This window comes from Monopterus albus, unplaced genomic scaffold (genome assembly GCF_001952655.1).
Source record: "Monopterus albus unplaced genomic scaffold, M_albus_1.0 scaffold29.1, whole genome shotgun sequence".
NCBI classification, from domain to species: domain Eukaryota; kingdom Metazoa; phylum Chordata; class Actinopteri; order Synbranchiformes; family Synbranchidae; genus Monopterus; species Monopterus albus.
Window position 1 is genome coordinate 3,068,505 of NW_018127909.1, and position 25,980 is coordinate 3,094,484.

The 25,980-nt window shown below is 41.3% G+C and overlaps 3 protein-coding genes across 7 annotated transcripts; 2 read left to right on the forward strand and 1 right to left on the reverse strand.

The window, feature by feature from the left end:
- Positions 1-2,198: 2,198 nt before the first annotated feature.
- Positions 2,199-3,791, forward strand: LOC109957918 (transcription factor jun-B-like). Its single transcript, XM_020596164.1, has one exon. The coding sequence runs from the start codon at positions 2,513-2,515 to the stop codon at positions 3,506-3,508; it is 996 nt and encodes a 331-aa protein (XP_020451820.1). The 5' UTR covers positions 2,199-2,512; the 3' UTR covers positions 3,509-3,791.
- A 944-nt stretch (positions 3,792-4,735) lies between these two features.
- prdx2 (peroxiredoxin 2) lies at positions 4,736-8,700 on the reverse strand. The gene is made up of 6 exons (XM_020596165.1): positions 8,558-8,700; positions 7,510-7,630; positions 7,031-7,184; positions 5,857-5,979; positions 5,577-5,707; positions 4,736-5,092 (listed from the first exon to the last, which is right to left on the reverse strand). Exons 2-6 carry the CDS (start codon positions 7,610-7,612, stop codon positions 5,010-5,012), a joined length of 594 nt encoding a protein of 197 aa, XP_020451821.1. The 5' UTR covers positions 7,613-7,630; positions 8,558-8,700; the 3' UTR covers positions 4,736-5,009.
- Positions 8,701-11,028: 2,328 nt separating this feature from the next.
- LOC109957984 (protein Wiz-like) lies at positions 11,029-19,062 on the forward strand. Of its 5 annotated transcripts, XM_020596266.1 has the most exons (10): positions 11,032-11,145; positions 11,693-11,764; positions 12,303-12,791; positions 12,961-13,788; positions 13,941-14,282; positions 15,924-16,141; positions 16,245-16,431; positions 16,528-16,678; positions 18,362-18,551; positions 18,650-19,062. In XM_020596266.1, the coding sequence occupies exons 2-9, from the start codon at positions 11,752-11,754 to the stop codon at positions 18,516-18,518; spliced, it is 2,385 nt and encodes a 794-aa protein (XP_020451922.1). In that variant the 5' UTR covers positions 11,032-11,145; positions 11,693-11,751; the 3' UTR covers positions 18,519-18,551; positions 18,650-19,062. The 5 variants fall into 5 exon arrangements, with proteins under 5 accessions (XP_020451923.1, XP_020451922.1, XP_020451921.1 ...); XM_020596267.1 differs by having other exon boundaries at positions 11,029-11,120; positions 18,362-19,062; XM_020596265.1 differs by having other exon boundaries at positions 11,033-11,145; positions 18,362-19,062.
- Positions 19,063-25,980: the final 6,918 nt, after the last annotated feature.

The window sequence follows — 25,980 nt, forward strand, 5'->3', positions numbered from 1 at the left end:
AGCTTTTGCATACCCATAGTTCAATTCACCTGCCCTCAGTCCCTCACCTAGGCGCAGCCAGCAGTCAAGGACAAACAGGAAATGTGTCTTTGTATGGCCCAGCCTCAGGCACTGGCTCCTCTGTGAGCTCAGTGTTGGATTTTAGTTTTTTATAAATTTGCAAACATTTTTAAAAATGTGATACTTCAAAACAGTGACTACAGTGACCTTTTGCAAGTGAGATCATTCTGAAACTGGAACTGACCACTGACTGATACGTTATTCTGTTTCCCTGAAACTACTTCTGTTTCCTCTTGAGTCTCTTCTCACTGACAAGAGATGTGACCAGAAAATCAAACTGCTGTTTCAGTGGGAGGCCCAAACTGACCACTGTGTGACAGCTGGCCAAAACTTTGAAACCTCTGACTCCCACAAGATGAGGAAATGCACAGCATAAGACTGATATTACACCAGTTATCTTAAATAACTTGCACAATGCCTAAATGTTACAGAAAACTCATGCAAGTCTTTTGAGGCCTAAAGTAACCTTATTTACTATGTAAGCTAAAGCAAAGGTAAAAAGGTCAACCTGGTCTCATTGTATGAAGAAAAGACCCATTTGAAATTTCAAAAGAAGAGCTTAAACTGTAAATTCAAATTTAGTTTGAACTGAAACGCTGAAATTTGTATGACCACTAAACCCCTTTCTATGCTTTACAGCACACCCAAAGCGCTAAGTACTCCTCTGACTGTAAAAACAATCGTAAAATGTTAGTGGTAGGTCTGAGAAAATTGCCCAGATGATGTCATAGTGATGTCAGCAGGGGTATCTCACTATCAGCTTTAATGTGTGTGTGGGGGGTGTGGGGGAGAAACGTTGACAGAGGTGAGAATTTAGGAGGCAGGGGATAACCAAGGAAAGACATTAAACTGCATTATGGGAAATACACGATCCAGCATTTCTGGATAAGAAACTAAACATTGGGGGCCTTGGGCTCTGCTACTTTGATTTTTACTGTTTCTTTTAAAATCTGTCTTTTGTGAGTTTGTTAAGTTTATGGGAGAGCAATACTAAATCAGCTCTAAATACATGAAAATATCAAATGTCTGACAAATGCTTCCACACCAGGAATCAAAGGTCCAGTAAATACGTTATTATATGTAACAACAAAACACACAGACTTGCCTGAAGGCTGGAAAGTTAAACAAGAGGACGGAGGTGAAGGGGTGAAATGATTCAGAGGTCATTACATTACACATTACACATTTTTACTTTCAAATAACTTGAGACTCCATCATATGACTATGCTGCCATATAGGAAGGTAGGCAATTCAGTACAAACACAAATAAACATAAAGAGCAAGGTCCAACAGACAAGAAGTCGTTTTTATTTTAATGAATTTCTACACGGCTATTTAAAATTAGGCTGCTACAGCAGTTTTTGGTGAACAAGATTAATTAGAATTATATTATAGCCCATATCTATTAATTAGTTCGCTGCATAATAGCCTGTCTATATCTTCTTCACTGAGTAGCTATTAGGCCCGTTTTATCTTTAAATGATTTTAATCACATGAATACCCAGTTCTGTCTGATACCCTGATGTCTCCCTCTGAGAGACACCCGTTATGAAGACATCTCACCTTATCACCACCTATGATCCTGTCCCTGCCTGCAGGGTGAAGCTGGGCAGTACGCCTCCTCCACCTCCCACATCTAGCATGACTGGAAGCGCTCCAGGATGGGATTGGCTTCCCGCTCCTGTCGGGGAGGAACTGGTTCACAAGGATATCCAAATATGGACTGACTGGTATCAGTTTGGCTCGCATGACTCAGCACCAGTGTATATATGCTTCTGATGAGATTGCTGTCGAGGTTTAAAGTCACATTGGTTGATGGGATGTATTAGGTGTACCAGTAATAGGCTCGTTGTGTTTTAGATGACTGTGGGCCCTGTGAAATATTTAAACTAACTTGTTAATAAATAATGACTGTGGACGTGTACTCGAAGCACACTATTGTATGGGTTTACCTGGCGTTCAGTTTCCCCCACGCCGAATAGGCCTTATCTTGTTTACAGTCCTTGTTCCTGGCAATCACGTCATCACGTCTACGTGACATCACGGAGGCGGGGAGGATCGAGGAAGCAACCAATCAACGCGCTGGTCGGAGGGTTTGTTGCCCAGATCATATAAATACTGCGGGTGAATCGGGCGCCTGTCATTAGAAGAAACCTTTAAGGACCTCTGACTTAAAGCAGGAAAGACTCTACAACACACGGATGGACTGAAAACATCTGAATTAGTCACTGGACTCCTCTTTGAAACCAACCAAAGGTACAAATCGACGACTTGGTACAGTACAGTTCCACTGTTTTTGGAAGTTTTGCTCTGTTTTTTATAGTTTTGATCTTCAGTATAATAATACAGCGGGACTTTGTGCTGGAGATTGAATCAGTTGGGACACTGAAGCCTCGGTGTCCAAACAACAACTTTGCAGCGCACTCTTGTATTTGACTGTCTGATTTGAAATATGTCCACAATAACGGAACAGCCGTTTTATGACGACTCGTTTCTCTCTGCTTATGGCCATCCAGGCGCAGCCCTGCCAGACTACAAGCTGCTAAAGCAGAATATGAACTTGAACTTCTCCGATTCATATCGGAACTCAAACTTCAAGTCACAGCACCTGCGTGCCGACAGTGATTTCTATTCAGCGGGAACGGCGGACGTGGACTCCCTGAAGCTCGCCTCTCCTGAACTGGAGCGACTGATCATCCAGAACAGCAACGGGGTCATCACTACAACGCCGACGCCTGCTCAGTACCTCTACAACCGCGGGATCACAGAGGAGCAGGAGGGTTTTGCTGAAGGTTTTGTCAAAGCGTTGGACGACCTACACAAGATGAACCAGATGGCCCCTCCAAATGTGTCCATCGGCGCCGGTGGCGTTGCCTGCTCGGCTTCGGCCTCTGTGTACGGCTCCTCCATGCAGCCAGAATCGCTCGAGTACACCACTCTGAGTAGCTGCACCACGAACCCCAGCCTGTCTTCTGCAGCCAGCTATCCCTCCACTACTATCAGCTACCTGCCTCATCATCACCAGTACCAGCATACCCATGCCATTGCGCACGGATCTCACCTTTTCCAGCACTCTCTGGCCGGAGCGGGCATCCACTCGCAGCGCTTCGGCGGGGTGAAAGAGGAGCCTCAGACAGTCCCCGACATGCAGAGCAGCGACAACAGCTCTCCACCGATGTCCCCCATCGATCTGGAGAACCAGGAGCGGATCAAAGCAGAGCGCAAGCGGCTGAGGAACCGGCTCGCAGCCTCTAAGTGTCGGAAGCGCAAGTTGGAGCGCATCGCGCGCCTGGAGGACAAGGTGAAAGTGCTGAAAACAGATAACGCCGGACTGTCAAACACTGCTTCTCTACTGCGGGAACAGGTGGCCCAACTCAAACAGAAAGTAATGACACATGTGAGTAGTGGCTGCCAGCTCATGTTAGCGCCGAAAGTGAAGTCTTATTGAAGATGCACTTTTAATAACACTGGACAAGAAATGCACTGACAACACAATGAACAATGCCCTTATAATCTACATTGTACGCGAGAGCTGGACAACAAAAAGTATCCTACACAGGAATCTTACAAAACGAAAACACTTAAACTTGGGGCATTTTTAAAAGTGTCATCTTTGCTTTGCCTGTTTACATGTTTGTTTCTAACTTATGTGTTTGTCAGGTTGAGCCTGATTACTTTTTGTACAGTATATTTAAACTAAACTTATGAAAAGAAATATCTGGTGTTGGTTCTTATTGGGGTGTTGCGTATTTAACACGGCCATTTCCAATGAATAAGGCTACAGTGATTCTCGTTAACACAACCACACTGTTGTCAATGATGTCTTGCAGCAGAAGTCGCAGCGTATGATTGTTTCCCTATTGACGTACATACGTCAGAAGTCGCAGCGTAGGATTGTTTCCCTATTGACGTACATACGTCAATCCATATATGGTCAATTTAGCTTGCTAACGTCACAACACGATAAGGTTTCCGGGAACTCCTTCCTACGCTGCCAGTCAGAATAGCCGCGCGCTCCCCTTCACGCCCTCTTGACACCACAATGTGTGTGCGTCTAAATGAAGAGGTTAGTCAATGACTAGTTTGTTCGAGTTATGGGAGTTCCCCCATTCTGTTTTCAATTTCCCAAAACAAGCCATGAGAACAGCAGTTCGGGAAAAGTGGTTACAAAAGGTTCCAGACTAAATCCACCGTCTCATGGTGAAGAACTAGTGTGAAATTAACAGAAACTGACATATTGGCGGAACAGAAACGTGCCCACTGAGCTGTATCAACTTAAACAATGACCAGGATTACTGGATCTGAACTGTGATGTTTCTCCTTCAGGAAGAGTAATAAAAAAAACTTAAATTTGGCACAGAGATCTGCCCTCCTCGGTGTCAGGTCAATTGTGGCTGGGACAGTATGAAAATCTGTATTAATATCAAACAATTTTTTCCGGTTCAAGACCTTGTGGTCACACCAGCTTGTTGTATTGACTCAAATAGCAAAAACCCCACCATTAAGCAACTCTTTGCAGCCTCGTGACACACTCCGATACAAGAGCCAGGACTGACTCACCATGTTCACCTCAAAAACGTCTGATACCATAATACTTGAAATTGTGACGTCACCGAACTGGAATACACCAGTAACTTACTCTGGTAGATTTAAGGCACCACCAAGAGGTCACAAGTAGAATGTCAGTCAGCTTTAATAAAGATGGTAACATTATTAATGACAGCAAGAACAAAGTTTCTTTAACAAAAAGGAACAAACTACACTATCAGTGCTTGAGACTATGAGGCTGCCCAACCAAATCGGACAAAAGATTTGCAGGTAAAGACTTTTTTTCCCTCCAACAAAAACTGAACATTTGTTGGGTTTAGCAGATTAGACTGAACGTCAGAGGGACTCGCTCATCTGAAGGCAAGTGCTATGTTAGAAAGCCAGCTGAAAGAGCTTCCCATTTACTGCTTGGAGAAGAAGTCCTTGCTCTTTTGGACGTCAGGGATAATTGTGGGGTTCCCAGGTTTCCAGCCAGCAGGGCACACTGTGTGGAGAGCGGGACAAAGTGTACCATAATGTATCAGTGACAGACACTGAGCTTAGCATACCCAGAGCAGTAAATTAATAATGCAAGGTCATTTCTACAAAACAAAAATATCCAAGCCAGTTTACAGCTACTGTCAGATAAAATAATCCTTGTTCCTCTCCCAAATATTTACATCCTAGGTGTGGGATGTGTAGGGCAACATATCTAAATTTACACAAAGCATCAAATCAACGTAAGAGAAGTAGGAGTAGTAGGTGTTTCCATTAGATATGCATGAGATCAAGAACAGCCTCAGATAAATGTGTGTGTGTGTGGGGGGGGGAGGCCAGTACTTTGACATTTCTATGAGCTGATGCCAAAAACAGATGAATGATTTTCATGTAAAGATTTTTGGAAAGCAACTTTCACATGTAGTTTTGCAGGCAAAAGTTTAAACCAAGTAAGGGCAAAACATTACCTGGTGTGCAGACATTTTACTCACCCTCTCCATGTTTGTCAGTGTGCTGGAAGGCCTGCACCAGACGCAGAGTCTCGTCCACAGAACGACCCACAGGCAAGTCATTGATAGTGATCTGCCTCAAGGTGCCCTTGTCGTCAATTACAAACAGACCCCTGAGAAATTACAGTATTGAACAAAACTGTTATGCTTAGTCACTACAGTAGTACTCAGAGCAGATAAAGTATTATTCTACCAGGCTCCCAGTAGACAGTGACTACTGGCCTATCAGAAAAAAAAAACAAAACAAAAAAAACCTACTGACCTGTATGCAACACCATCTTCCTCCTTCAGCACACCATAGTCTCTGGAGATGGTCTTGGTGATGTCTGCCACAAGGGGGATTTTCATGTTACCCAGACCTCCCTGCTTCCTTGGTGTGTTGATCCTGTTGGAGGGTAGGGGTCCGGGCACCAATTACAACATGGCAAGACTGGTATTTTTATTCTAAAGTACTGCACTTCAGGAACTTTAAACAATTTAAACTGCCTATCAACACTTAGTGCATGTATTTTATGGATAAACTTGTTTGCATAGTGAAGTTACATTGCACAAACATAGGACAAAGTGGCTGTAAAATGCTTCTAAGTTACACAGAGGGGGGAAAAAAAACAAAAAAATATAAAATAAAAATAACTAGTAGGTAGAGATGGCCTGAGTAAGTGGAACTTGTGCAAACACCTTTGAGAAAGACAAGATAGGAATGTTGTATTTACTGATGAAATCTGAGTAAATTTGCTTCCCTGAAACTGACTGTGCCATATTAATAAACTAGACACCGGAAGGTGGCCCAACAGAAGCAACACTTTCACAGAATTGAAAATCTGATATGGAATTTACCACCAACCTAATACACTGCAACTAGAATTGTGCAGGCTCTGTAAATTCCTTTATCTTCCTTCCAGAAAGGGCAGTTTGAATCAAACCGTTACCTCTGAACTTATCAATGCTATGCAGAGAAGCCAAGTGACAGGAGATAAACCGATGTACTGGGCTGGGTGCTGCTTCACATCTGCCACAAAACCCCTCACCGTTAACGGCATCATTTGAAACGCCAAAAAAAAATGGCGCGAAGACCGGGGTCATTTTATAAACCGATGATATCTAGAAGTCCAGATCTAACATTTATTTTTCCTACATTTCAAAGCTGCTCTGCATACGCCAACTATAAAGTAGCAATCTAAATTAGATATTACTGAAAGCTGTGCTCCTGGAGAGACTCATGTTGACAGCAAAGTGTCATACTTTGGCAAAGTTGCCCTTGAAAGAAAACTTTTGTTAAGCAGCTCTGCCTACGACACATGACAACTGTGTGGATATCATTTCCAATCTGGTGGGTCAGGACCACTGAAGTAATCAAGTCCCCATAGAATACAAGTCATGCAAATTATAGTATAATTCAAGCCATCATCTCCCTTTCAGTCAGAAGGAATTCTCACCATGCCAAGTGGCTGAAATGAGAGTCTATGGAGCAGCCTATAACCTCACAGCCGATACTGCGGAACTCCTCTGCCCTGTCGCTGAAGGCCACAATCTCAGTAGGGCACACAAATGTGAAGTCCAGAGGATAGAAAAAGAAGATCACATACTTTCCTGAAGAGCAAACAGGATAAACAAGGAACATGTTTATTCTAGTCAAAACAAAATTATACATACAGCTGAAAAAGTTTAAAGACGTTGCTGTTACTGGGTTGACATGTGATACAAATCCAAAGTCAGTGGTGCATACAATCTGAGAAATTATACTGCATTACCTCTGTAGTCTGGCAACACATGCAGTGTTGTCAGCAACTTTAATACGAAGATAAAAGACCAATGCAATTAAGCACAGTGCAAGCGTGGCCAGACTTGTTGCATTCCAGTGTTTGTGTACCTTGGCAGTGGGTTAAGTTGTGTCAGTAACTTCAGTTGTATTTACCTCTGTAGTCTGAGAGCCTGATCTCCTTGAACTGTCCATCCACTACAGCTGTGGCTTTAAAGTCTGGGGCAGGTTTGCCGATCTTAGCATTTGCAGCGGACATGGTGCAGGTGAAAGATTACTGCAGAAGGAACAGAATATATATAGTTAGCAGAACAATCCTAATGTTCATAAACTCTATAGATAAGTGCAGCTGGGCAGGAGTCACCTGGAGCTCTGATAGCAACTAAATCCTCAATATAAGTTAAATAATCAGTGAACTTTAGACTAAAAAGAGGAGGTGCATGAACCTTAACCAGAAATCTAGCGCACTGACAAATGGTGCAGTGCTCAAAACCTGGTTCAGTTCTGCAAACATTAAAAGTCGCATGCAGGTTATGTTCAACCAATAGGGAACAAAAGCCTGTTAAGAAGGTTATATAAGCATGATACGCACTAATCAACAAGAGAACACATGCACTTAAAAAGTTTACATGGAAACACAGGCTATTATTAATTCACACATAAAACAATGTTGATCCTACGCCGCCCTCAGAGCAGCTAAGTGGTGCTCATTCTTTTTAAATAGCGACAGTTCGGTGGTGTATCGAACAAAGGGTGCACTAACATTTTTGTGTGTGTCCTAGCTACAATTCAAAGCCGACAGAAGCTAACACTTCGGTATCGTCTTTAAAGCTTTATAAGGCTATAACGTTACGCGTGCAGCAAACACTGTGGTCAAAGTTCAGCGGTGTAGAGTTTCATCCAAAGTCCTTTGACAAGCGGAGTGACAGCAGCAGAGATGGAACAAAGCAAGAGGACAATAACCAGTCTGTCCAACAAGCCAGAGAAATAGCCAGAAACAGGCACAGGCCAAACACTTATAAAGGAGGGGAGCAACCAGTCCACGCTGCCTTACTAGCTTAACATTAGCTTAATCTTAAAACCGTTTGTTTAGTTAGCTTCTCTTTGTGCCAGTACCATCATGTACTATCCATGGACTAATCTTGCAGACAATAAGAACTTCTGAAAGTGAAAATAAAACAAGACAAACATGTAACTGACTCACATGCGTTTGCGTAAAACCGTGGAAAAGTTGGCAAAGCACAGGTCTCCTGCTAAGAGAAGAAAAGAGTCAAGGAATAGACTGGTGCTGCGCGCAAGAAGTAGGCACGACAAGCTGTGTCCTCCGGAAGTGAAAGTAAAATACCGACTTTCAAAGTAAATGTCGTGTGTGGGCCCTTTTTAGGGCAGGTGAACTAAAACAGCGGTAGAAAATAGACCAAAGTACAGTTCTATATATTCTTCTGTCACCAACAGACCTGTACAGTGAATGCAATTTTGAGGCATTTGTACTTATTTTTATTTTCGGCTACTTTATACTTCTAAATCATTATACCTGTATGTCAGAGACAAATAGGCTATTGTACCTTTTGCTCCACCAAATTTATGTGATAACTTTAATTGTCAGAGTAATATAATAATATAAAATACATTTTACATTCTACAACTTTATTAATTCCTGGTGGGAAACTCATAAACTGCCAAGCAGTATATAAAGAAACTGAAATTATAACTCAAAATATATGATCATCAAAACAGCACATAAAGTAGATACATTAGTTCCACCTTTAACAACTGCAACCTTTATTTTGGTTGCTCAGGGATATTTTGATGTTAATGGTTTTGTACTTTTACTGAAGTAAAAAATTTGAATACAAGACCATGTACTTTTACACTGTGGTATTGCTAATTTTACTTAGGTAAAAAATCTGAGGACTTATTAATATATGAGACTTAAATGAATTAACAAAACTTACTGTCAAACACTGGCACTGTGAGGCGTGTTCTTTTATTTGAGAAGAGAAGACTAGTAAATAGATATTCTACAGTGTGAAATTTATTATACATTAATGTATCAAAATAAACATGTGCACATGGATCTTCACTGTTTAGGAAAAACAGAAAAGACTACTAAACTGTTGGGGAGGAGCCGTGGTTTAGACTTAACTCTCCGCTCTCCCGTTGTTGGTACTTCGGTCCGTCCGTCCTCCTACATCCTTTCTGCTCCACTCATAGAGGACATCACCCTAGGAAGGGGAGGAATACTTATACTGCCTTAATTTCTGCATAGACACTCACTTCTTCCTTTGTTTCTAACTAACTACTCTGCCTGTGTGCATAATGGTTCTGCCTTTGAAGTTTTCTCCTCTTATTGGCTTCAGAGCTAATCTCTGTTTACTAACCTTGGTGTCCCAGTGAACCCTATTTCCCCTGGCTTCATCAGCCAGGTGGTGGTGATAAAGTAACTGTGGACTCTCTTCGCCAAAGTTGTAAATCTCATGAGATTCAGTGGTTTAGTGAACCAGTCCCTTTGATGTTAAACAGTGCTCCAGTTGGCTAACACAGTAATTGGCCAGTGATTCAGTGAACACATAGAGTGATATGTAACTACGTAAACATAACTGTGAAATAAAAGTTTGTAGACTTATGTGTGCTATAAAATAAAAACCTTAACTAATCCTATTCATATCTACTTAAAATAAAAATCACCCTAACAGCACAATGAACCCCATACAGACAGACACTAGTAGAAAGTACATAAATACATTGCACTGTAATTTGTTTTGAAGTATGAGTATGTTATTTATGAGTGCTTCTACTTTGGTCTAGGCCTAATACTTGAAAGAAATGTTGTATTCTTCCCTCCATTTCATTTATCTGACAACAATTATAACAAAATATTTTTGATATATTATACATTATTATGGAAAATTATACACTGTGAAGGATTAGATAACTCTTTAGGATAAAGTAGCCTGCCTAAAATTACCTCCATGCTGACAAATTACAACATGCTGGTGCATTAGTGATGGCCTGAGTATAATACGCTTTGGTAATATAACATTGTCAAAATATATGGTGCTACTATCAGCAACCTTTACTATAATACTTTAATTGGTCTACATTTTGGTGCTAATAATTCTCTACTTGCTCTTAAGTTGAAATTTACATGGAAGACGTTTAGGGGACACAGAGTATTTCCTCTATGTTCTATTATCACTCTGATCTGAGTAAAAACCTGGACAGCTGGGAGGCAAAAACAGATTCATGAAGCGTTCTCAGGGCAGTCCACCTGGTGGCAGTGCACTTCTGTTTTCTAAGAGACCTTGGTTAATACTCCTTGAGACACACCTACCCACACCGATTCTGACAGTACACTTTCTTTTCATGTTGGATTAACAGCATGCTTCAAGCTAGCAATGCTGTGCTTTAATATAAATTTATGTTGAATTTTAACATGTCAATGATGTAAGCATGGCATTTTAATAAATATGTTTTTAAACATTCTTTTGTCAGCAAGCATATCCTAATTGTACTTTACTTTTTGAACTTGAATGCTGCTTTATTTCTGTTTAGCCTGACTATTGCTTTTAATTGTATTTGTTTGATATTACACTGGAACAGGATTTGATTGTTCAGATCATTAAGTTTCTTTGTGGAGGAGCACATTTGGCATGATGGTCTTGAGGTTTTTATTTTGAAAAGTACAACAGTGGAAAAGTGTCAATCACTACTTCCGCTCAACCAGTCATTGTGTGAAACTGATGTTTTGAGACCGTTTGATTCAGGTTGTGTTTATGAATACTTATATTTGTAAGTAACCCTTTTAGTAGGATATGTCTAGAGCTAGTTGTTATTTCGCTTAGATAAAACTGGATTAGGGCTAGCTTGCAGCTAACGTTAGCAGTCTTAATGCAGAAAGCAAAGCATGCAACAAAGATAGCATCATAGCCTAAGTTAACGTTAGCTTTTATAGCATTAACGTTGGCTAATTAGAAGATGCTTTGCGTTTGCAGTCTTATAATTAGTTTATTGACTTTTGCTTTAAGATACACTTTGTTAAAAGGCGAACATTAGGCTTAGAAATAGAGATGTTTCTTTCAGCGAATAACCTTACAAGTAGCAATAACGTAACGTATCTTAGAGACTTTTGTTTAGCTACTTTTTGTCGTGTCGGGACAAATTAAGGCTGTTTGACAGAGTTGTCTGGGTTTTTCGGTGAAGTTACGAGTATGTTCCACGTTTATATTATTACTTTATAGTTTGAAAATTGACAGTAATACTTCCATTTGATCTTTAAATCAGAGTGATTTCAATGAGTTTTTCAGTGTATAGCTTCTTGCTCCACTCTAATACACAGGATCCGCAGGAAGTCAGCTTTCACGTCCTTCCCTCAAATAAATTCACAATTTAGCAGCCATGGATTCACAAGGTAAGAGATGAGTAACCAAACTTATATTATGCGTTATATTACATTGTTAGAGGTACTTGAACGTGCTTAGTGTTGTCTGGCAGTGTTAATTTTATTTTCCTGGTCATCGCCATCATTTTATCTCCACTGTAAAATCATAGTAAATTTGGTTTTTCCATAATTATTTTTAAGAAAGCAGACCTCAGGAATGGCATTTATTGTGCATATCACCTTTCAAGGCTTGGTTTGTAAGAATACACTAGTTTGGTAATAGGGCTGATACTGACTATGTTGATTGTATCATGTATTAGCCAGATGTGACAAATCCATGAACTGCTTCTTTGATAATGTCATTAGAAAATTTTGTGTTTCTGTTTCGGCGTAATTCATTTGGCCATTGGTGGCTGCATGTTATATTACAGAAATGTGATCCTGTTGAGTTTCCTACAGTGTGATACATTTGTGCTGCAGAAGTTCAATTTAGACAGATAGAGAGAACTGGTATCTCTTCACTAGACACAATGTGTGATGACACAGCCACATCTGAATGTCCCCACAGCAACCCCCCAACCAGTCATTTGTGAAATGTGTGGCACCTACTTTGAGACACGACGAGGACTCTCCAGTCACGCCCGTCTCCATCTACGGCAGCTTGGTGTGCCATTGTCAGAAAGCAGCGGAGCTCCTATAGAGCTCCTCTACCAGCTTATCCAGGAGAAAGATGGCTCCCTCCAACATTTCAAAGCAGACTCCTCTGCACCTGGGCCAACTGCTCTCAAAAATACAACCCAGCAGGAGTCCAGTACTCCCTCAGTACCAGAGGACAAGAGTGCCTCCTACAAGGCAGGGGTTGGCATCCTGACAACTCCACAGAAGACTGACCATCAGGGATCTCCAGCTAGATTAAAAGAGTCAGCAGGCACTCTGCTTCCCTCATCTCCTTCTGCTGTTAGGTGCACTGAAGGTGGCAGCTCATCCACCTTAGAACACCAAACCACAACCAAGCCACTGTGGGCACCTCTGGAAACTGATGCCCCCATCACCTTAGGTATGGCTGAATTCTGAATAATTGTCTTAAATAAATGTTAAAAGTAATAAGCTGTATGTTTATGTAATTATATGGCTGTTGAAGTAACATTTCTGTTTTAACACATTTCATCACAATAGTCTTTTGCTGACTTGGTGCTTTTCATTTGCCATTTTACTCATTCTTGCAGCTTCTGACACCAACGATGAGGTCTATGTTTGCCAGCTTTGTGGCTGCTGGTATGAGACACGCAAGGGTTTGTCCAGTCATGCTCGGGCCCATCTGCGCCAGATTGGAATCTCTGAAAGTGAGATTAAGGGCAACCCAGTTGATTTTCTTTATCAGGTTATGGAGGAGGAGGAGGACCACAAGCCCACTGACAGTGAGCAACAAGAGTCGCTCACCTCTAACAGTCCCTCTAGGCCCTCTTCTAAACGCGTCTCTGATTTATCCTCTCCACCTGCATCTCCATCCAACAAACGGCCTAAAACATCAGAGCTGCATACCTGTATTCTGTGCGGGGAGGAGTTTGAGAATCGTAAAGGCCTGGCCAGCCACTGTCGCTCTCATCTACGTCAGATTGGGGTGATTGACCTGCTGGGGAAAAGCTCTGCAGTTGAAACTGTCGAAGAGCTGGTCAGCAGTGGTGTGCTAGAAGCCATGCACCCCCCCAAAACAAACAGCACAGTCAACTCATCTGCAGCACCATCTTTAGCCTCAGCCTCTCCCACAGCCCCACTTCTGTCTCCAGCTCCCAGCCAATCCCAGAGCCCATTTCCCTCCACATCCCTCTCTCCAAGCTCTACAAAGAGTGCTCCCTCTCTTCATACTCCTAGTAACAAGGCCCCAAAGGCTAAAAAAGGCTTTCGGTTAGCAGTGGACCCCCTCCTTAAGAAGCCCAAGTCTGAGCCTATGGAGATGGAGGTGTCTGTCCAACAGAAGGCTTCCAGCACTAACAGCAGCTCTCCCACACCAAAGTCACCCACTGCTGTTGCTACTCCTAAGCGCCTCAGTGCAGGTAAATTAGGCAGCCATACATTCATTGCTAACATCAAGCCTATTCCAACCACTGTTATGGTACCTTTTAATGTTAATAATGCTCCAGTTGAGTTAATTTGTACATTTGTTTAATTTTCAAAGTTTGCATGTATTCTGTCTGTGTCCCCACAGATGTACAGTCCCCACCAACAGTCCTTTGTGATTTCTGTGGCCAGTTGTTTGACACCCGCAAAGCCCTGTCATGCCACGTTCGTGCCCATCTGCGCCAGCTTGGCCTGGCCTGGTCAATCAGAACGTCTCCCATTGATCTCCTCAAAGAAGTCATGATGCATGGTGGACAAATCAGGAAAGAGTCTTTGGCATCGGGCAAAGCGACGTGGACCCCTCAAGGCTCCAGGAGGTCACGGGACAGCCTTCAGTCGGGGGAATCATCTTCCAACAGCTGCACTGCACCTCTTGATTATTCCATGAAAGAGAAATCCCCATCTGGCAAGAGTGGGGCCTCACACACAGGTCAGACATTAACACCACTGCAAAGCGAAAGTCAAGCTGTTTGTGTCAGAATCCACTAAAAGAATGTAGTAATGGATCTGATAAAGGAATAGTCCCTGTTGTTGTATGACAGTGAGACACACTGTTGAGCTCGAGTCAGTCCTACATATATTGTTCTGGTGCCATAAATACTCTGTGTTAGTTCACAGTTGAAAATGGTCACCAGTAGACATGGCCTGATCCAATACAGGATTTCAAAATTCAGGATTTCTTTATTTGTCTCTATGTATATACACACATAAAAAAAGAAGTGGTGTTTCTCCCAGTATGATTAAAAATAATAATAAATAACTAAAATCTATAGCTAAAAATATACATAAAAACATATACATGTATGCACATGTAGCAGAATAGCGGCATGTCCTAGTGTTGGAATGCAGAAGAGCAGTCCAGCACAACAGTCCGTTATTTGTACAGTGCAGTTATACCAATCAACAATTCAGTGATTTGGTTTCAAGTGTCAATGCTGATGCTGGATTTGGAGGAAGTGCAGGTGTGTTGTGGGCAAGTGGGAGGGTGCACAGTCCATTGATGACTCAAAAGAGCTTGTGGGAAAAAGGCTGGATCTGGCACCTATGCTTCTGTACCTCCTACCCAAAGGTAGGAGGGACAACAGACAGAGAGATGGATGCAGAGGATTTCTAATGACCTTGGTAGATCTGCTGATGCAGCACTGATGAAAAATTTCCTTCAAAATGGGAAGAGGGGCACCAGTGATTCTCCTGGCTGTTTTCACTATTTGGTGAAGTTGGTGGCTTTCAGACATCCTGCTATTACCAAACCAGGAACTGATGGTGCCCTTGTAGAAGGTGGTGAGATGTATGCCTTTGTGAGACTGCAGAGTGGGTGGAGTAGCTGTTGAGCATTCTTCACAGTGGCCAAGGTGTTGGTGGTGAAGGCCATTATGTCTGCCAGGTGCACACCCGGGAACTTCACATTGCTGACCTTCTCCACAGCGGCACCGTTGTTGGTCAGTGGCATGTGATAACGATGTCTGCTGTCCTTTTTAAAGTCAATCACCAGCTCATTGGTTTTGCCCACATTTAGAAAGAGGTTATGGGATCTGCACCACTCAGACAATTGCTCCACCTCCCACCTGTAGGCACACTCATCATTGTCTGGAATGAGACCCAGCACCGTTGTATCATTGGCTTAATGATGTCATTGGAGATGAATCTGGCAGTGCAGTAATGAGTAAGCAGCGTAAAGAACAGGGGGCTCAGGACACAGCCTTGGGGTGAGCCTGTTTTCAGTGAGATTGATCTTGATGTATGGCTGCCAATCCTGACTGTCTGTGATACTAAGTATTGGTATGGATGCCAATCTGAGCATAAAGTATTTCTGCATTTAAAAATTCAGATCTGAAGTATGGTCAATGAGGCTGTATGGAACAGATAGGAAAGGGAAGTGGGACACTAAGAAGTTGTGTTTGCTGCGTTGAAATCACTGAAGTAATAGTGGATTACACAGGGATATCAGATGGAAATTTACCACAAATATTCATTTTAATGCAATTATTACATATTGAAATAATTCGCAGAACTCAATGAATTGATAATACATGAGTAATACTTTTCTCCAACTCTCTCATCTTTGTGTCAGACACATCCTGTGAACTTTGTGGGTTTGAATTTGAAAACCGCAAGGCCCTGGCCAGTCACGCACGAGCCCACCTGCGACAGCTGGGACTCATTGAATGGAAGGCAGATGGAGCAAGTTCGCCCATTGAACTCCTCAGTGAATTGATCCGGAAGGATCCAGCCAAAGTGGCAGCGATAACCCAACGCTACCGTGTGGGAGACCTGTACATCAAGAAGGTGGTCTGTGCTGTAGAAAGCGCTTAAAAATCCCCATTTGTATTCAGATACACGCAAATAATGTACTACATACATTTTAATTTGCTGTTCATTTATTTTCTTTCAGTCCCAGAGATCTGCTCTTTCGCCCACTCTGTCCATAGACTCTGACTTTGTGTCTGGCAGCAGCTTGAAGCCTGAACACAAAGTCAGCAAAGTGGACTTGGGTGTCACTGCCACCTCATCCAGACAATCACATGGCCACACACGGGCTGCTGCAGCCCGCAGCGACCTCGGTGTACGTTCCCCAAGGGGTGAGAGATTAAAGAGTCTGGAAGATGGCAGCATTCACATGTACTGTGACTGATAAAAATATTTAGATTGGTGTCTGCACGTTACTGTAATTTCAGGGGTCCACCCACCAAAACGCATGCCTACAGGAGAGGAACATCAGGACTCCCAGCAGCCGTCACACACCGGTAGCATCCCTGCTCTGCTGCCAAAGCCCCCCCTAACACCACTGGTCAAACTGGTGGGCAAAATCTACTCCCTCAAGTGCAGGTCAGTCAATAAAGCACAACATATAAAGAATCACATAGTATTCAGTAAGTAGGAGGGTTTAGAGTAGCAGACTATTATTAAAAAGTAAAATCTAGTAATGCCCTTCATGATGGGCAGAATGTTAAAGCAAGTCAGATGGTGTGTGGCTCACTATTTCACAAACTCAGAGATTGGGAATAGGATCTCAACCACACCAAATATGTCTATATTGTATATATTGACTTTTGAGGACGTGTATATAAAATGATGCATAAGACATTTAGAATGTTTTCATTTAGATGTATTTCATTATATATCTTCGGTGAATAGTTGGAACAAGATACAGACTATGGACAGCACAATAAAATGTTAGTGGTCTGCATACTTTCCGCAGCCACTGTATATGACAAGTCAAGCTAACCAGGTGATTTCAACAACCTTAAGTTTCAGGTAAATTCGAAATAAATGTGTTCTGCGCCAAATTAGAATGATAAAAAAATTGAGGGCGTGTCATGTGAAGCAACTGAAAACTGAAACCTTCATGGTTCTGCTCTGGCATCCAGGGAAGATGCATTCCTGGGACCAAAGCATAGCTAGCTAACCAAAGGCTGTAGTAGGTGTAGTAGAATTTACAATTGAACGGGAGAATCACTGGTGCAGTGCGATCATTTGACCTGCATACAGGAGTATAAATCTGAGTATTTAGGAGCACTGAGATTAGTGACTCAGAAAATATGGTTTTAGTGTTTATAGAATGACTGGCTCTGTGTTTCTGTATGAACGAGGGTGGTGCAGCTGCAGCTCCTCCGCATAGAGCAGACAGCTGTGGTGGAGAGGAGGAGAGTGAAACATTACTCTGGTTTACAACACCTATGTTCATTACTGTACCTGCAATAAAATCTTCGTGAGTAAAAAGCCACTAGAAGTAACTTTAAAACACCTTCTAAATGAGCATAAACTTTCAGAGCAGCGATAATTTCAGCTTTGCCTGCGGGCTGTAATCCACCACTGGTATAGTATGTTAACCACACCCAGCAGTTTAGGTGTGACTGTGGTAATGTGCCCAGTGCAGCAGCTGCATGGTCCGCTGTGTCTCTGTGTGCATGGCCAGTCATCCCTATGGCCGGTTTAGACCTGCTCCACCACGTTTCAGTGTTTGTGTTTGTACCTTTAGCATCATTTAACACTGAGGCACCAGCATCAGTGCCTTTCTAAAAATAACTGTGCCCTGAGATTTTCATCTATGATTTTAATTTTTTTTCATTCTGTCTCACGGCTGCCCCTAAAGCTCAAGGTAAGCATGGAGCCCTGGGTAATGTTATAGTATTAAGGGCAGTGGTTATGCTAAGGATGACCCCAGTACATCATCAAGCCATGCTTTCTACCTCGCCCAAAAAAACCTGAACATAAACATAATGAAAACCAGTTTATTGCCTGACTCCGCAGTGCAGTACTGCATAGTTCACAAGCTTTTCACATTTTCAGCATATATTTTCTAACATGTAATGTGTGTAGAAACAAATGACCGATTTTGCGTTATCCAGGCTTTAAAGCTACTTAAATAGAAACAAGCAAAACACTGCATACTGTGGTGTAAGTTTTGACAAAGAAAAAAAAAAAATCACAATTCCCTGATTGACTTTATCAAGAAATTGTTGTATCTAGTGTACCAGATAACCCATCTGTTTCTGTCCCGTTGTTCAGGTTCTGTGAAGAAGTGTTTCATGGGCCCCTGTCTGTTCAAGAGAAGTGGATCACACATCTGCAGAAACACATCCTGTCACTGGGCTACAAAGGCAAAGCATCTCCTCCTGCCGCACCGGTGACAGCTCCAGCGCTGGTTCATCCAGTAGCTGTCTAGTCCTTGAAATCTGTCTGTAATTCACCGAGCGAGGTCATCATTTTCAAATGTCATGTCAGAGTCAAGAAAAAGTGTCGTATCTAATGCGCTGTTAGAAAAGTGCAAATGAGATGTTTCCTTTTTTGTCCTAGAGAGGGCAAACGTGAGCCATACAAGGAAGCAGCAGAAGGTAATCCACTCAGGTAAAGGCTAGTAGATACAGTTGGTGACAGTACTGAACTCTCAATGCTTCTGAAGAATATGTCAAAGAAGATTCATCCCACATTTTGATCCATAAGTACAGATGTTAGACATGTTTGAATGTGATTCAGTGTTGTTAACAAGTGAGAGAATGATTCTGGCCAAAATGATGACACACACAAGTTGTATGCTGTCGATGGCATATTTGTTGGAAAAAAAAAAAAGTTAAAATGTTGTTGTGTTATTTCCCAAAATCTTGTCCTGTCAGAGCCACATTGTCTTTGCCAATCATGTACTGTTTTTCAGGCCTTTTCACATTCTGTATTGTACACTTGTGTCAATTAAATTCTGTCTTGTATGTAAACATGTTTTTTATTTACATATACCATACAAACTCACTGGACAATGAATCTCTTAGTAATTTATAATGAGTAACAACCTGCATCTCACCAGCAGCCACACGGTGTCCACACCGCTGCCAGTTGGACATGTGTTGGCAGGACTGAGGACCATCCGATATACTGAACACTTTTTCATGTAATGCCTCCGTTCGCTCTAGTGTACATTTTGTATGCTGTCATTTGCACAGTGCTTTCCTTTTTCACAGTTTTTAAATGTAGCTCTCAGTGTAGCTGGCAGAACTTTGGTTTGTCACTCCTGGGTTTTTCTCTTCCCTGCATGTTGAGCACATCTTTGCTGTTTGGAGGTGTGTTTTGTATTTATGTAATTATTTTGGGGCATTTTCTGGCTTTATTAGAGAGTATTGAGGAGTGAGAGAGACGGGGAATGACATGCATCAAAGGCCCCCTGTGAGTGTGAGTGAATATATCATTGTCAGATATACAGCATGTTACATAACTGCCCCTTCACTGCTGGTTTCCTGCCCCTTATTTCATTTTCACTTCTCATCTAAAACTTTGATGCTGTTGTATGTCAGACTCATTAAACATTTGAATCTTAAGACAAGCAGAATGAAATTCCTTGTTCCTTTTGTTTGAGAATATCTGACTTTGGAGCCAAGCATCTCTCAGCTGCCACCCCTTGTCATCAGAGTTCAATAGTGTGGCTCTTGATTTGTTTTCTACAGCCGTAGCCATCAATGTGTTGACAGGAGGAAATTAATATTTCTACACTAAAGGATTCTGCAGTTCATGGACTGTGAATCGTTCACTCAGAGGATGGGGAAAGCTTTATATTTTTAAACTCTGCACCCACCCACGAAGCAAAATCTGCCTCCTGTGTCTGCTCATGTTCTCTCAAAACACGATACTGTTTTTACATGCTCAGAAGCTGGTAATGAAAATTTTTGTATTTCTGCATGTCTCTCGGTGCTACAGAGGGATCAGACCGAAATCTCTCACTGTCTTTATGCATCCGAAGTATAGTGCACGATTGTTGAATGTGCTTTTTTTTATGCAATCATGTAGAAAGCATCTCACAGGAGAGGCTGTGCAGGAGCTGAAAGGACGATTACTGTAATAAGTTGCCGTGCAGCACAACACCATTTCTGTTTCCTGCCCTGTCTCCACCATAGACAGTATATGGTCTTCTCTGTCTCTAAGTCACAGCTCCTGCCAGATATTCCGGTCTCATTAATGGCCCCTGGAGTCTGGTTCTGTGTGATTTACCACCTTCATCTCCACCTACATCCACTGATGAGTAAATCTGATGTCTGCTCCTGTGTTATTGTGCCAGTTTTAGGCCATTTACGGAGTGCGTGAGTGATCCTACCTGACAGGGTCTGACCAGGCTCTTACTCACACTAATCAACACCTGATGGTTCAGACAGACAAAGTGGACTCAAAGTGGGCATTTCAAGGCACTTTATGAAGCCAGAGCCCAAATTAGAAGCACATCTGTCATCCAGGGCCGTGAGAATTTGTAAGATCTGGCCTCATAATTTTAGGTCTCTGACTATGATCATAGATTTTTAAGACTCTTGTGGGTTTAATATGGTTCCACTTTGCACGGAAGCTGGGCAGTCTGCTATACAGTCATCATTCAATTGTAGTCAAGTCGAGTCCTTAGACCTCGGTCTGTAGGCCACTCTTGACAAGACTACCGATATTAACATAGATTAGAAATTATTAGAGCTTAAAGAGTCACCAATAGACTGAATATTTTTTAACATTTTCCCAGTAATGCTTTGCATAAGGTAAATTACAGTAATGGACTATGAACTCCCAAAGTGTTTTAAAGGGCTTTCTATATACGGTAGTTTAATGTTTATTTTTAAACAGTCGGATTTCTTTTAACATTTTTCTATTAAGCAGAAAATTCTGGAGTGACTTTAAAGATTTTTAGTGAATTCTGAAAAGCTGCAACTTTTTTTCTTTTAAATACCAACTTAGGTTTATCAACACAGCAGTCAGTTTGATTTGTCCAACACGGGGGTTGGCAATGACAGAATTACTGTAGAATCGTTGGTGCAGATCTGTTACTGGCCTTTCTTGTGCTTTCCCTGCTATAACAAATCAAAATGGATGAAAAGGGTTTGATCCATCTGGGAAACGAGTGTGATTATGTTTTTTTAAGCTTTAATGGAGAAATTCTTAGGAACCACTTCTCTTTCAACAATTTCCACTTTCTCTTTTTAAGTCTTGCAAATCCCATCTCATTGTTTTCAGCAGCTGTTGTCAGTAATATATCTGTAATGTGACAGTATTAACCATCACAACTTTATACAGTGACATGTCATCCTGGTAGATTTTTAGATTGTAATGAACTTCCCTTACCTCATTATAGCCAGAAAGTCAACTGATACAACCATTAAAAAATAAATGACTACAATAGTGTCATTTTTGGGTTTGTGAGGATCGAGCCAATTATATTATCTTCTAAAAATAACAAATGATTAAAAATAAGCAAAGGTTGACTTAGCACGGTTTATGCATAATCTTGCAAAACATCTTAAACAGTGCAAAGCAAGAGCCCTCAGATTAGCTTGAACAGTAAATTACAGCAGGCATCACCAGTCAAAGATAGAACTTACAGTAAATGGTGTTTAATAATGAAGAAACACACACTGATAAGATTAAATGTTATCTCCTGTTATCCGATCTGCAGGAATTTGATTACTTACAGTATAAATCATAACCATTCATGATTAATGGTCCACCACACCACCATTCAAACGTATAATCCTTCACTCTGACCCAGGGCTGGGTACCGATACTAATAGCGATACCGTGACTTCAATACTGGTTCCTAAACAATACTTTTTTCAATACCAATTATTAATTTTAGTTTTCAATTCCATGACATTTTTATGCACTCAAAGCAGTTCCACAGCATAAAAAGTGAACCTATTTAGCACAACCTTAAGGTCATTTGACATTAACATCAGTAAATGAAAATGTAGAAAAGCATTTTTTGGTACTCAGTGGAACTGAAGTAATTTCATTTGTCATAAAAGTATCAAGGTTTGACACCCTGCACTACTCTGACCACAGTTTGGTGCAGTGTGCTTCAGAATTGACCTACTGGAATGAATGATGGCTGTAGTGTGTTTGTACATGTACCAGATGATTTGTAGTTTTTACACAAACCGATACTGAGAGCAATGTTTGGAAACACTTCTTAAGTACAGGCTTAGAATATATTTCCTCATGATACCCAGTCATTAGGTGTTCCATACAAACAATGCACTAAATCAGTTTTTCTCTCAGCCAGCTTTAGTTTTTCCTTGAAAAGGAGCTAAAGGTAAAACTTTACAACTGATGTTTTGACAGCTGAGAAGGCACAAGGGAGATGATCAAAGGGGAATGAAAGTTTCACTCCTTTCTCGAGTTTGTCTGTGAAAGTACCTTTTTACAGCATATCCACTGTGATTTATAGCATGTTTTCCATGCCTGACACACAATTTGTGGCTTTGCAATCATCCCTCACAGAGGACAGATTCCCCAGGACTGAGCAACCCTGGCAGTGTTTCACTTGTACTATGTTACTGTCTGTCTAGTTTCTAGTTTGTGACTAAAAGCTCTGACACAAAATACTGTTAAAAGAACAGATATACTGTATGCACACATCACTCTATGCAGTTATATCTGTTTATGTGCTTAAATACACTTTTTCTCAGTTGCTTTCGTACATTTCTCGGGTCAGAGTTGAACCTCTCTAAACTACTTGTTCAACTTCCACATCATCCAGTCACTTGTGCACATCATATAAACAGTTTCTCATTGTTTTTAACAAAGTGCAAATTCTTTGGCACATTCGTGCAAATGATTATCCATGCTTGTGGACCATGTTGTCAGTCACAGCCTTACAGTGGCCAAGACTGGTCGAAGGCAGCTGAATGCTGGGAGAACAGTTGTTCTGTCCAGGGGGTGTTTCCTGGTTTACATGTCTAATGTAGTATGTTTTACTTTGCACTGTGCAGTGGTGTAAAACACTTTTTTCTATCTCACTGACAGTGAAAACATGGAGAGTGTAAATGTGAATCTGTCTAATCTTTTTCAGTCTCCCACATACAGTAATGTGAAACTTTGTACTACTGAGATTGATGCATGCCGTACAGAACAAGTGCAGCCTTCTGTATTTTCAGTGTTCAAACCCTGAGCCATGGTTTGAATATGAGAATACGTCCAGAGTACACTGTTATACTGATACATGACTAATCATTCTGACTGCCATGTTCATAAATGGTGACACAGGGACTTGTCATTGTGAGGCACTGACATGTTCACTGACATAAGAATTTACTTTTCAGAGACAAACTAAAGGGCAGCACAGTGCATGGTGGTTCCAGGTTCAGGACCTTTCTGTGCAGAGTTTGCATGTTCTTCTCGTGTTTGCATGGGTTCTTTCCAGGTACTCCCACTTCCTCCCACAGTCCAAAGACATGTGGCTTAGGTTGGTTGGTGACTCTACGTTGCCACTTGGATACACTGTAGTTTTTAGGTAGTTATGATTAGGCTATCAGAGAGGTCAGGTTGCCTGTTCTGCAGTGTGTTGCAGCATTCAGAATCCACAGACACTGGAAACCAAACTCGGAGTCCTTCACAGGGGACCTCGCTGCTGCTGGTGTCATCATGCCAGTATTTCCAGGTTTTCTCAAACTATCTTGCATAACTCCGACGCTGAAGTCCTGAATCATTCAAACTGAATCTAAAACCATTTGCCACAAACAACTAATCATTTTGCAATGGAACAAATGCATTATATACTGCCAAGATGCTTTTTGTAAATCTGGTCCATACTGGTGTATCACAACTCAGCTTTCCCCATGACGGGGGAACAAAACACGACACCAGCTCACCAAGTGACTGAGCAGCACTAGATGTGTGCCAGAAAGGCCACAACTCTATATTTGTGCTGTTCTGCTCTGGACTGAGGGCTTGAGGTAAAGTGGGTGTTTGCAATTGCAAAACTGTACCTGCAAACATAAAAAAGATGACAAGCATTATTAATTTTATGTGCTGCCAGTCTTCAACTCTAATTAAAATGTCAGGTGGAGTATTCAGATTCCAAAGTCACAAATGTATTACCACCCTGCTTTGACTTTTTTGCGTATGGTGTGATAATGATTGTTTCAGTATTTTACATAATTATTCCACCCCAAGGCAGAGATTCAGAATCAGAACAGATTTGTGTCACACTGCATTATGATAAGAAAGGACCTGAGTCCTGTGTTAGTCTGCGAGGATACAGAGTATCTGTGTACATACAAGTGTTTGTGTGTGCTGTAGGAGCCTTTATTTGTGTGGATGTGTACTGTATGTGTCCAACTGTGTGTACTCTCAGTCTGTTTGGGTCAGAAAAAGTGTAACTCTTGAAGTGATCTGTCCTGTCACATGGCGACAGTGCGTGTATGGATCAAGACACACACTCATGCTGGATCATTATGCCAAACAGAGGGGCTCTCCATCACTTTGTTTTTTCATTAAACACACACATAAGCAATTGATAATGTAGAAAGCAACAGACAGTTGTACATAATCATTTGCATGAATGTGCCAAAGAATTTGCACTTTGTTAAAAACAATGAGAAACTATGATGTGCACAAGCTGCCAGCTTTCGTCTGAGGAAAGACCTGTGTTCTGCAGCACAGTAAAATCCTACAAGTCAAAACTAAGCTTCAAGACTTTTTGGCAAGATGCTGTGTTTTTACTATGTTAAATGGCTCTTTGGGGAAAATGTCATGTATCACCTAGATTATGGGTCTTTAAATAAAATCAGATATCCATTATACTGTGTCAACACCAACCATGTTCTAGTTGAACTTGAAGACTGCACTGATTAATCAATGGCTTAATTCATGGCTAATTGTAAGCTAAAGAGCGTCACACTGAATTGCGACAGAAGACTCGTCACAACTATTTTTATCAATAACTACAATTCAGCTAAATGAGGATGGTGAGTAACAAGAAGAGAGAGAGGGAGACAGGGCTGTCATTTTCATTATCTTGTCACATAATACTCCTAATAACACCAGATGCTATTAGTAAAGCTATTTCGCACTCGGCCCTTTTCAACATCAGGAGGCCATTTTATTCAATGCATATTTGTCTTTCAGGAAGTGGTTTTGTTTCTACAGGTGAATTGGCTCAAAGGGGCTTTTTTTATACAACTGCATTTGATTTGCATGGATTATATTCTAATAACAGTTAACTACAGAAAGGAATTTTAAAACAATCTATCATACCAACCATATTTCAGAAGAGTCTGTAAGAAATTGCAGTTGCTGTATTATTTGTCAGCACCACATGTGCACAGCTAAGGCTTTGGTTCCTTTGCTTCTCTCAGTGGCCAGGGTACCAAAACAGACTTTCTTAAATTAGTTCCCACTGTCTGAACAGCCTGCGGTTGCTTTTCTGCTTCAAGTTTAAAACATGAACATTTGTACCGGCATGTAAATGTGCCAGGGAAATTAGTTGGCCTTCACAGTGTTTCCTCCGGTCTGACCTGGCCAGGCTTGATGTTGACATTTTCACCCTGGAAAGGCAAGAAAACATTCTGTGGCATTAAACTGGAGGCCCGGGACAGAGCTGGGGCAGGTCGCCCGTCCATCACAGTGCCAGTGAAAGTAACTAAAGGACTGTAATTAAGTACAGTTTTGAAGTATTTGTATCTTATTTGAGTAATTTCATTTTCTGCTATTTAATACTTTGACTTCACTGCATTGTAAAGGCAAATATTGTTCTTTCTACATTTTATTTGATAATTGTAGTTACTAGTTTTTAGACTCAGATTAATAAAACAATCTACAGTCTAATCATATGACCCTATTGCTTCCTGGTGGGAAATTGAATTGAAAATATACAATAATACATTAATAAT